The sequence below is a fragment of the Lissotriton vulgaris genome, chromosome 7, assembly GCF_964263255.1.
Source record: "Lissotriton vulgaris chromosome 7, aLisVul1.2, whole genome shotgun sequence".
Lineage (NCBI taxonomy): Eukaryota > Metazoa > Chordata > Amphibia > Caudata > Salamandridae > Lissotriton > Lissotriton vulgaris.
This window is the reverse complement of record NC_141695.1, coordinates 1,478,103,321-1,478,116,063: the sequence shown is the minus strand read 5'-3', so window position 1 is coordinate 1,478,116,063 and position 12,743 is coordinate 1,478,103,321. Positions and strand designations below refer to the sequence as shown.

Genomic DNA, 12,743 nt, shown 5'->3' with positions numbered 1-12,743 from the left:
CAGTGGGTGCTATGCAGTGGGGTTTGTAGTAGAGGCTTGCGTCAATGAGGAGATCGCTCTTTATGTTGTCAGTTTTTTGGATAAAGAAAGCGGAGAAGTCTTCACAGGAGGGTGCTTTGCGCACAGTGCTGAGTGGTTGGGGTTGTTCCTTGGATTGTGTTCTGATTAGCTCAAACAGTTTTCTCGGACGGTTTTTTGCTTGGTCGAGCTGGAGGCTGTAGAAATCTGATTTTGAGCGTTTTATTTTCCTGAAGTAGGCGTTTCTCTTTTTCTTCAGAGTTTTTAGGTGCAGTGCAGAGGGAGCTGATCTCCAGGTGCGCTCTGCTATTCGCATGGCTCGTCTATCCTCACTGAGACTCCCGTCGTACCATGGATTGGAGATTTTAGTGGAGACTCTTTTTAGCTGCATAGGTGCAGCCTCATTAATTATTGAGGTCATAGCGTTGAGATAGTGGTCAGTCAAGGAGTGAACGTCCGTAGCGCCGGTAGGTGGAAGTAGGAGATTGCAGCGGTTAGGAGGCAGAGAGCTTGGGTTGGGTTTTTTCAGGTCTCTTTTCCAGACTTTGGGCTTGGAGGATTGAACCGGGTTAAATTTAACTTTTTCATTGATGAAGAATATGACAATATGATGATCTGACCAGTCACAGGGTTGGATGGACTCGAGTTGGATAGAGTCCTCTTTGGAGATGATAAGGTCGAGGATAGAGCCTTTCTCGTGCGTCGGGCTGTTGCATATTTGGGTGAGGTCAAGGGCATTGAGGACATTTTTAAGAGTATTTACCACCGCGTCATTGCAATCATTCCAGTGGAGGTTGAAGTCGCCAAGGTATATTTGGGTGAGCTGCCGTCCGGAATTGGTTGAGATCATATCCATGATTTGTTGGGAAAAGGTGAGGTTGTCCCTGGGTGGGTGGTAAATGCCGTGAAGAGAGCATATCTGTTTGCCCTCACTGATAATGTCGAGGCAGATGTATTCACAGGATGTTGGGGATGGTAGGGAGGTGGAGTTGACTTTCAGAACAGAGAGGTTGTTCCTGTAGATGCATGCGATTCCACCACCTATTTTGCCGGACCTGTCAAGTCTAATGATGTGGTAGTTGAGAGGAACCAGAATATCCATTATAGGTGTAGAAGATTCAGTTAGCCAGGTTTCAGTCAAGATGATTAGGTCAAGGTCCAGTGTTAAGATGAGATCAGCAATGGCGGCGGAATGTTTCGAGGCCGATCTGCAGTTGAGGAGAGTGCATTTGAGACGGGGTGTGTTGAGGGTGGAAGAGGGTTCTAGAGAGAGAGAGGGACTTTTCTAAGGTTATTAGGGATGGAGATTCTGCTTTTTAGTGTGGGGGGTCTAAGGGGATTTGAGTGTATCGTGGGAATGGTGAGGTGTGTGGTGGATGTGTGATTTTGGGGAGCTGGGTCGTAGGAGCGGAGGAGGGTGAGTGTGTCGAGGTCCGAAAGAGGGTTGCAGGGGTGAAGAGGGCGGTTGTTGCGATTGCGAACAGGGATTGAAGTCCAGTGAGGGGAGTGTTGAGTGAGAGAGTCAACCGGACGGGTGGGGGACATGTTGGGAGGGGAGGCGGAGGTGGGTGAGGGGTGTCTGGGGTGTGTGGAGAGTAGTTCTTTGATGATGTGCATGTCTTCTTTGACCTGGATGAGGGTGGCCATAATCTTGTCCAACGTGGGGTAGGTGTTGGAGGTGGGAATGGAAATCAGGGGTGAATGACTGACCAGGGAATTAGCACGCAGGTGGGGAGTGGGCTGGTGTTCGTGCAGGGCTCCGTTGTGTCAGTGTACGGGATGGTGTTAGGGAGGAGAGAGGGTTTGGGCGGAAGGGGTGTGGATGAGGTAGGGAGGAGGTTGGTTGTATGAGTGAGGGCATTGGTGGTAGGCGGAGAGAGCAAGTTGGAGGATGGGTGTATGTTAGTGGTGGTGGGGGTGCAGGAAGGGTAATGGGGGCTGAGAATGGGGGGGGGGGGAAATTGGATTGGAAATGGTCCTGTTGTGGGGAGGGGGGAGTTAAATTAAGAAAGGAGGTGTGTTCTGCGTAGTTAGTTAGAGGGTAGTGGGGACTGAGAATGGGGGGGATAAAGGGTGGGATTTGTCGTTGTGCGTGTCGTTCTGGTGCTGAACTAGGTTAGATGTGTTGTGGGTGGGAGCTGTGATGTCAGGGGTGAGAGGAGTGGTAATGGTATGCGTGGAGGTCCGAGGGTTGGTAGGGGGGGTGGGGGTGCGAATGGTGTATGAGGGGGAGAGATCTGTGTCTGTGTTTGAGGAGTGTGTGGTAGCTACCTGGTGCTGAACTAGGATAGAAGGGTTGTGGGTGGGAGCTGTGAAGTCAGGGGTGGTAGGACTGGAGGGGATATGAGTGTAGGTCCGCGGATTGGAGAGGTGCTCTTTGAAAGTGGGGAACAGGTTGTCTAATAGTTCCAGGTTCCTGTTTGTGGATTGAATTAGGACAATCCCGTTATTGTAGATAGTAATGGGGGCTCTGTCTGGGAAGAGTTGGGATGGTGTGATGTAGAGTGTTAGTCCATGAGCGGATTTCCTGGTGGTGGAGACGGTGAGTAAGGTGAGGAACGCTTTTCTCCATTGAGCTCTGCGTATGGTGTGGAAGATGAAATTTCTATTTCTATTTCTATTTAACCCATTTGTAAAGCGCACGTAGACCAAGGTTTCATGGCGCTGATCAGAGTAGGGTGTGGACGGAGACTAATTCACTTTGGTTCATTCATGTGCCTGTGTAAACAGCCAGGTCTTAAGTTGTCTTCTGAACTGAAGTAGCTCAGAGCAGGAACGGATCTCAAATGGCAACGTGTTCCAAAGTTGTGGCGCCATGAATCCAAAGCGTCGGCCACCATATCGCTTTTTCATAAACCTGGCGCTCACTAACAGGTTTTGATGTTTGGAACGGAGATCACGAATGGGGATGTGCCTAATTATCAGATCGTTGATGAAAATGGGACTGTAGCAGTTCAGGGACTTAAATGTTAAGCAGGCAGTTTTGAAGGTTGACCGTTGAAGCAATGGGAGCCAATGTAGTTGTTTTAGTAGGGGTTTGGCCGATTGCCATTTGGGTAGTTGGTAGATCAAGCTCGCGGCCTGGTTCTGTACCAGCTGAAGCCTCTTTATCTGATACAGGGGAAGACCCAGGTAGATGGAATTAGCATAGTCCAGGTGAGACAGGACAAGTCCTATCACAACCTGGATCAGTGCTGCCTGGGTAAGCAGATGGTGGATCTTCTGAATCTTACGTAACTGGAAGAAACACTTCGATACCACTGAACCCACTTGGGTGTTTAGCGATAGATCGCGATCGATGTTAACCCCTAAACTTTTTACAGCAGAGGCCGGTTTGAGCAGAGGACCAAGTTCTGTGGGCCAATAGTGGGGGCCCCAGTGGATGCAGCTATCTCCTATCAAGAACACCTCCGTTTTCCCGGGGTTTAGTTTCAACTGGTTATGGTCCATCCAGTGACGGATGAATATCATAGTTTCCTGGAAATCGGTGATGGACTTAGTGGAGTTATCAATAGTAAAAGACAGCTGCAGATCATCCGCATAATTAAATGTGGATACTTGCCTCTGTTTTAGAGCTTTGATTAAGGGGTTCAAGGAACCATTGACCGGGGAGAAGTAGGTGTCAGCAAAGGGGGTTTCAGGGTGGGACCTCAGGAAGTTGTGCTTAAAGCGTTTAACGGCTTTTTTGGTGAGTACGGGTGGGTAGTTGATTTTATATGTGTGCTTGCCGACGCGATCCATGTTGGGATGGCGGTATAGGTAGGTGCGGGAGGGTGAACAATAATGATATACAGGAATAAAAATACAGATGCAAACAGTGGGTTACCTTGATCAACAGTGACGCTAGTGAGCCACTAAAATATATGAGGTAGCGATCGGTGCATTACATGAGAAAAAGTGAAATGTGTGCAGGTTACAAAAATGTACAAAATACAAGTAGAAGTATAATACTGATGTTGTACGGGACCAAAATACAAATGCAACCAGTGTACGGGAAAAAAGTGAAATGGGTGCAGGTTACAAAAATGACCAGTGTAGGGGAAAAAAGTGAAATGGGTTCAGGTTACAAAAATGTACAAAAATACAAGTAGAAGTATAATACAGATGATATACAAGAACAAAATAAAAGTGCATACAGTAAGTTACATGGATCAAAAGTGAGACTAGTGAGCAACCAAAGTATATGAGGTAGCAATCGGTGCATTACAGGAGAAAAAGTGAAATGGGTGCAGGTTACAAAAATGTACAAAATACAAGTAGAAGTATAATACTGCACTAAAAGGCAGACACTATCACAAGAAGGAGAAAAAGTGAAATGGGAGCAGGTTACAAAAATGTACAAAATACAAGTAGAAGTACAATACTGCACTAAAAGGCAGACACTCTATCACAAGAAGGTGTAGGTACATAGCTATGTAAGGTGCGCAGTAGTTGAGATTAGTCTTAAATGACAAGTTCTTAGGGTATGCTCAAATAATGAAAATGACTAGTCCAAGATGGCCGCCAAAGAGAGAGACTAGTCTAAAATGGCCGCCAAATAGTGGGGATAGAGACATTAGTCCTCTGTTAGTTGTTGTTGCTTTGAGAGCAGGGAAGGGCAGTTTCACTTTCTATTCGAGCTAGCCCAGTTTCTAGCTTGCTGGGAGGGAGTCTTATCTCTATTTTGGTGATCTTATGTGGAGTTGTTGAGGAGCCTCGTGGGCATCTGGAGATACAGGAGGGGATTTATTGCTTCAGTTTATGACCCCAGCCATTTTGAACAAAGGAGGTTTATAATGTGTGCAAGCGAGTGGGGTAAAGTAAATACCTTTTTGAGATTTCTGCTCAGTAGATACGCTGATGTTGACAGCAGCGTTTTGCAGACATCAAAGGTCTAGCCAGAATGTGCACAGCTGCGGTGTGTATCGATTTCTGGCAAGTTGAAACCATAGTTTGCAGGTCTACTCCCAGGGTCTCGGTAGCAGCAGGGGGGACCCCAGGGAGTCCCAGCCGCAGGGGGAAGAGAAGAGAGAAAGGAAGGAAGCCTTGGGGTCCGAGTGAGTGGGCAGGTTCGCGCCGTCAGGGTCTGAGGCTTCTCGCAGCAGCAGGCAGCAGCGGGCTGATCCTCATCGAGTCAATACGGATTGTAGCAGCGGGCAGCCGTGAGCCATGATGAGGGCAAACATCCTCGCTGGTGCCCGTGCAGCGGCCAGAGCTACTCTACTGCAGCCCCTCCCGCCTCGATAGGTGATGTCGAGTGTTTCCCGTTTGCCTAGGGGCTCCACTCCGGCAGTTCCCCTGGGCAGCGTCGCATCACTCCTGATCGGATCAGATTTACCGGCGTACCGGGTGCCTCCGATGGCCAGAAACCGCTCCCTCGAAGGGAGCGCTGCTAGGTCACAGCGTGCTCCAGGCAATCAAGAATCCGCCCCGGGCTCCGCCGATGTCCAGGGGCAGCCCAGGGTCCGGGCAGGGAAGGGGGGGTGCCTCGGTCCTCACCTGCGACGGTCCCGGCCTCCGGGGCGAGCAGGGACCCCTAGCAGGCTCCAGTCAGCGCCACAGTGATCAGGGAACCCTAGAAGGCTCCAGTCAGCGCCACAGTGGGCTCCAGGCAGCCAGACGTCCGTCCCAGGCTCCGCCGATGGCCAGGGGCAGCCCGGTGTCCGGAGGAGGCGGGGGCGACTCGGTCCTCTCCCGTGACGATCACAGCCTCCGGGGAGATGAGAGGCTCCAGTCAGCGCCACAGCGGGCTCCAGGCAGCCAAGCGTCCGTCCCAGGCTCCGCCGATGGCCAGGTGCAGCCCGGTGTCCGGAGAAGGCGGGGGCGACTAGTTCCTTTCCCGCGCCGAGGGTGATGTTAAAAAGTTCCAGTTACATGAGGTAGTTACGATGAAGTATTCCAGTTACTTGAGGTAGCTTCGTTGCACAGCAAGCTGGGTGCTAACAGGGATCAAATCCAGAAATGGAATCCCAAGCACTCGGAGCTCTAACCAAGAGCTCCTACAAGATATCTTGAGTGCTGGACTAAGCAGCTGTATGATCTCTACAATTATTATGTGAAGCCCAATAATCAACACCGATGGGGGGTGGGGGGGGGGGGGGGGGTGGGGGGGGGGCAGGGGGGGCAACACAACTGCTATTTTCTTGCTAACAAAGAAAAGGGAGAAGCGGCACAAGTCAGAGGAGCTTTGTTAAAGGCTGGATAGATGATGTCAAGTAACCCAATAATCACATTTACCTCTTAACATTAAGGAATAAAGACATAAATCTAAAAAATAATTTTGAAAAAAAGCTCATTGCCTATCCACAGTCATCGATTGTCCAATTAGTGAAATCTTTCTGGCAATGTAACACGTTGACTGTTAAGCAGGTATTGGGCTAAAAATCCATTGTGCCCACTAGCAAGAAATTTGTGTTCCGAAGGAAATGGACCTGGAACAGTATGTGTGGATACTGCAGAAGGTGAACAGTGGAAAAACTGCTTTATAAAAAAAAAAGAAACTTGGTAGAAAAGCTTAGCGTAAAAAACAAATATAAAATAACACTGTACTGAAAAAGACCTTTGGGTGAAAATGCTCTAAAAATATTTTTTCTGTGGTGCACCCACTGTGGATTCCAGAGCACTAACTGCAACGTTTATGAAATTGGGAAATAAGGTCTGGTTATGGAATGTCCCAGTGGGGGGGTTCCATCATTCGAAAAGAAGAGTTTCTCTGCAAGGCCAACTTATGCTAAAAATACATATATAATTAAACTTATAGTAATCAAAGCAACGCAACTAACAGCGTTATTTGACATGTCTCTACAAGGCGTATAAATGAAAGGAAATAGGTAACCTTGTTCCACACTTTATTTGTTTAAAGATGCCATATATCACATAGTCGTTTCTACACTTTCAATTTACTTGAATTTTTTGAGATCAATGAAATCTTCAAGAATTAACTTCCATACTCTGTTTTTACAATGCAGTTGCTTTCAACCAGGCTTTGAATTTTGTTCTTTATACTGAGATTCTTTTCCACAGTGAAAAGGTGTTGACAGTGATCTCCTAGAGGAAGCAGTTGATACTGCAGTTGAAACATGCATTTTTAGGACCCGTGGAAGCAACACTTACTGTACATTATAAATTTCAGAATCATCCAAGAAACGAATGGACACCAGATGAGGACCATTAAGATACAGAATCAGTAATGCATTTTAAGTTTGTAACCCCCATTTTCATCACTCGAGGCATGAAAATGCCCTCTGGATTGAACACTTTCGCTTGGGGAGAGTCTCAAACCTCTAATAACCTGGATACTGCGTGTGAACCCAGGGGGGCTAAGGGAATGGAACAAAGATGTTATGTGCTGAAATAATCTACCCCAGATCTTTGTACTGGGGTGAATGTAAGACATTGTTCTGCATTCTGTCCATCAACTGTGTTTTTTGCAATTTTCACCCCGAGTGGGCTGGGTATGCTCAGACGTGAGTCCCAGGCTCTCCACATCACTGGAGTCAAGCTATCCAGGCTGAAGAAGGCGATAGCCAGAAACCGGTCCTTGGATGCTTGATTCATGTCTAGGAAAGACATGGCTTGGTAGTTCGGGCTGGACTGTTCCCATGAGGCACAGGGTCAAGGCTGATTTGCATATAGCCAGTGTCTGACCTAGGGTGGTGTGGTGTGCAAAAAAACGATGGATTTAGGCCCAGATCTTTGTACTGGGGTGAATGTAAGACATTGTTCTGCATTCTGTCCATCAACTGTGTTTTTTGCAATTTTCACCCCGAGTGGGCTGGGTATGCTCAGACGTGAGTCCCAGGCTCTCCACATCACTGGAGTCAAGCTATCCAGGCTGAAGAAGGCTGATAGCAAGAAACCGGTCCTTGGATGCTTGATTCCGGTCTAGGAAAGACATGGCTTGGTAGTTCGGGTTGGACTGTTCCCATGAGGCACAGGGTCAAGGCTGATTTGCATATAGCCAGTGTTTGACCTAGGGTGGTGTGGAGTTCAAAAAAACGATGGATTTAGGCCCAGATCTTCGTACTGGGGTGAATGTAAGACATTGTTCTGCATTCTGTCCATCAAATGTGTTTTTTGAAATAATTCAGGACGCATTATTTAGCATCTTGAATAAAAAGGCATGTGTAAAAGGATGTAAATGCCAAAAAAAGCAGAAAAAGCCTAGTAGAAATCCAACAATCGCATGAACCAGAATTTAAGGAAGGGCCTCAGCCAGAAAACCTGTTGCGAGACACTGGACTACACACATGTAATTGACAAAACAGAATCTGCACTGACCAAGAGAGAATTCAAATAGAGTAGGGAGGTATGCACCAGACTTTTTTGGGCAATGAAATGTGTGCATAGGAAACTTCCACCTCCTTCTTTGCTCACATCGAATTATGACTGAATTTGGAGATCTAGAACGGGTTGTACTAATGAAGAGCACATCAGTTTTAGAATTAAATATTTTTTGGCAATTTTTCAGAATCATACAGCATATCCCTTCTCAACCCCAATACATCCTTATGGCTTGTATAAAAAGCTGATTCATTCACTCAGAGGACAGTATCTGTGAATCTATTTAAATCTTCTCACTAAAAAGGTCTGACCTGAACAAAACTGTGATAACTTTGGATAAAAGTGCAAAAGAACACAGACCTTTTTAGTATTCTTAACTTGTGCAGCTGAGGTCTTGGCCTCCTGTGCAAGTATGCCTGTATGAGAAGCACCAAGTTGGATCCTCACACCCCCACCCTCATCAAGAAAGGCAGAACTCCATCATTAGGTGAGCTGTGAATTCCAAAAATTATAATGGTCTTAAACATAGGAAACTTCTACTCTAAAACAAAATCAACAATTGGAGCTTTAAAACCGAAGGATGGACTGTTCTTCGCCAAGTATGAGAAAAATATGACTTGGGATAAAAAGTCTCAGGCTTCTGGTCCTTTAGAAGTAGCTGTGCACCCCTGTGTGATGGATACTTTCCTTTCCCCTTCATTATCATTCTCTTAAAAGGGATTCGGTCCATAAAATATAATGGAAATCGTTGGATGGAAAAGTGACAAAATGTTGCAGAGTTGTATCAGTTACTAAAACAGTGATGCTTCCTTAGTAGTTCTAATCATCCCAAAACAGCATTAGCAAAGAGAGCCTGTTCAAATTACTTACAGTACATAAAGCCTCATAACTAATGGGCACTCAAGAATCTGCCTCATGGAAAAAATGAGCCAGAGAGAGAATCAGGAATCTTGCCCAACCTTAAATCTCGAAGGAAGTAGCCCTCAAAATCATCAAAAGTCAACTTAAAAGGAGTCTTGTCTGGGATATCTCGAATTATGGAAAACCTGGTATCAATCAGATAGCTACAAAAAATTAACACAGCAAGGAGGCAAAGCTGAAGCTATATGTTCAGTGAGAACTTTGAGGAATATGTAGAGAAGGATCTCCTTTGAAACCTATGTCCAGACGAACCAGGATATGAATGTAATAACAGAACCAAAGGCTAATTGGGTTAAGGACAGCACTCATTTGACTGCCACAAAGAACTTTAAAAGGGGTGGGTTTTTAACTTTTATTAGACATAAAGGGTACCCAATGAGTGCCAGAATATTATCAGATGTAGCTAGGAGTGGCTCAAGCACTGCAAAAATTATTCGGCCTGTATTGTTCTTGCACTTATGTTTCCAATTAACAGAAGAAAGCTGTTGACGTATTTGGACAAAGCGTGATTAACTGCCAGTCACATAGAAAACTTCTGGTACACCTTTTCTTTTAAAAAAAAAAATATATATATATATAAAAAAATAAACGTCTAGTTTAAAACCGGTTCATTTTCGGAGCAACCACTTTGAGGAGGGGCTGTGGCCTTAGGGAGAGATTGCTGTGTGTAGACAACATCATGATCTCCAAGCAAGGATTTGTTTGAAGTTGTCAACTGTGGCAAGAGGATTTTGTCAGATGCTTACTTAATTTAAGTGCAGCCAATACACCTTTTTAGACTGTTGTGCTCCCCTTTAAATGGAGACTAGAAACGTGCGCTGTGCTTTGGAACTGGCACCCACAAATCATACATCCTTTCAAGATGGCCAAATGAGCCACTGCCAATACCACAATAAAAAAGGGGTAAAGTTACCCATAAAAATTAATGAAAAGGTTGTTACTGAGATAATGAAAATAAAGGTTGCAAGCAATGGCGGTGAAAAACAGAATCTCTGAGGAAGAGCTATTCATGAAGATCTGAAGAGGAAACTAAGAGAATAGGTGGGATTAGAGTACAAGTGAGAAACTACAGATCCGGGGCAATAGCTGTGCTTTTCCCCATAATGTATTGTTCCCACTGGATGAAAATAGTAAACACATAAAATGAGGTGGTGTGATATTCCGAAAATTAAAAGAGGTAGCATTATAAGCTTTCAAAATCCTTAAATTAAAAATAAATACTCTATCAATACAGGAACTAGTGTAAAGTTCACACTACTCAATATCATAGGTGCACAAAAGATAGAGGCAGAAGACCTTGCAAAAGAAATACTGGTGTGCGATTCAGATTTGTTTCCTGAAAACTTGCCTAGAGGTCATCCATAGTTAGAATCTACATAAAAATAGTTAACCCTTACTGCTCTATCTATGTGCGTGTATACAGCTACCTGGTACTAAAAGGGTTAATTATAATTTAAGCATATGAAAGTATTTCTCTAACCTTGCTAAATTCCATAAAGAGAAACACATATCCAATATATCACAATGTTCCTTGATTTCACTGCTTTGTACATGTGGATTCTGTGATTCCTGAAGTGCTTATTGAAGAAAAGAAGCACAAGACTGGAATGCTTACGGTATACGGGACAGTAACAATTCTTTGTACCCATGGGCAAGTGTTTACTTCATGAATCCACGCTGAGGGGCTTTAATTGCTACTAGCTCCTGCTAAGAGGTAATCTTGTTCATCCAGGATAACAGGTTTATTTTATATCACAGATTTGGTTAAAAGGTTCATGTACCAAATCCAACAGGTATAGTCACTGCTACAACACAGGCTGTAGGAGGTGGTCTCTTAAGCAATCTAAGGCCAGGAAACAAAGGATTATCCAATGAAGTCAGAAGAATCCACTGTATTTCATTTCATAACTGATGAAAGATGTTCACACATGTTCATTCCATGACTTAACGAAAACGTCAGGTTTAATCCCAAGAATCTCATCACAATCATGTTTCCATGCATGCCCAGTTATGAAAAAATACTGCTTTTAAGAGTATCCTTTTAGCTTGGAGACTTATTTGGGTCCGGAAAGCAAATGGCTCAGTATTTCAGTTTTAGGTTTCAACTAAGCAATTCTAAAACTAAATTGTGGGCTGATGGTTTCTATCACCCATACAAACAAGGGCAGCTATGGCTGCAATGTCCTTCTCTAGACACTTCCCATTGAAGTTGCCCCACCACATGACTGGAAAGGCAATGATTAAATGAGCCTTTAAGTGTTGTGCAAACATAACTTTGCTGGAGTCCGTGCTCTAAGACTGATGCACACCTCACCTTTAGAATCACTGGATGCAGAACTCGGCCTGGATGACCTCTTGCGCTGGCCATGTTCTGCAGCTTCCTGCAAAGCAGAAGACTCTTCTGTCCTTGAATTTCGTCTACTTGAAAGTTTCAACTTTTCAGGGACATCTTTTGGCTCACTACTGAACGAAACAATGAAAACGTACATCTATATTTTTTGGGGGGAGGCAATAGGCCTTCATTTGATATGCATTAAAGTTGACTCAACTGTAAATGTACTTAAAACCTGAACCATCAACTCGGGGACACCTCTGGAAATTTGTATTATCTGGCAGTGCCATTTAATGATTGATCCCTCCAAGACTATTAAGAATATTCAGCAATTAGATCCTAAAAGCAAGAAAATGTGCATAGGTTTTTCTAAAGCATCAGACAAGACAGCAAGGGCTGCTATGAGGAGACAAAGATGACGAGAGAGACCAAACTAGGAGAGAGAAGAAGGAGGTATAGTGACACAACAAATGCAGGCTTTTAGAACAGCAGAACATGGGTTAGAGCCTGTGTGTGTAGCACAGTCAAGAAAGAAGAATGTGATTTTCAGGTGATACCTATACTTTTGATGTTTTCTTTCCATCCGCAATGAAAGGAAGCCGAAGGTCTAAAACACAATTAATATATTCTACAGGAGAGAAAATTCATAGATCCAGGTTCCAGTTAAACCTTCTCCTGACTGCTAAATTGGATCTATTTCTTGCTTGTGCTATGGGGTGAAACCTAACCGAATCATGTACCAGTGACAGAACGAAAAAAGAAAAAACATTCCCACACAAAAATATTTAAGTCAGAAAACTGCTTGCATTAAGTTTCACTAAAATGACAATTCTATATTCTGCACTTCGTTACTAAATACTTGAAACAAGCCCACAAGATTTTCCACTAGATTACCCACATGTATTTTTCATTATACTCCCCTGGGACTAAAAGTTAACTAAACTATCCCTCCCCATTCTGTTGCATCTAAAAGAACTACTCTAATCTGCCTTTAAAATAATACTGAAAGCGCACGTATTAAATAAGGATGACTATTCCACAATGTTAGTCTAATCGCAAAACTTGGCGTACAATTTTTCATTGTCTTTTTTCCCTCACAAAATAACAGAATTAGTGCTAAAAAAACGTGATACACTCCTTTGTAGAAGAATTAAAGCCCCTTTTCAGTCAGCCCCTTTTCAGTCCATCATCATCCAGGAAGACCTGAAAG

General features: G+C 44.4%; 1 protein-coding gene across 3 annotated transcripts in view; it reads right to left on the bottom strand.

Annotated features, from left to right (window-relative positions):
* Positions 1-12,743, bottom strand: part of NCOA6 (nuclear receptor coactivator 6) — a 444,043-nt gene that overhangs the window by 80,731 nt on the left and 350,569 nt on the right. Inside the window, exon 13 of one of the 3 annotated variants that reach the window (XM_086932279.1) lies at positions 11,516-11,664. The exons of 1 other annotated variant lie outside the window; for it this stretch is intronic. In XM_086932279.1, coding sequence (XP_086788405.1) covers positions 11,516-11,664 — 149 coding nt within the window. The remainder of the gene's footprint in view (positions 1-11,515; positions 11,665-12,743) is intronic. One more of the 3 variants, XM_086932280.1, reaches the window with a different exon arrangement.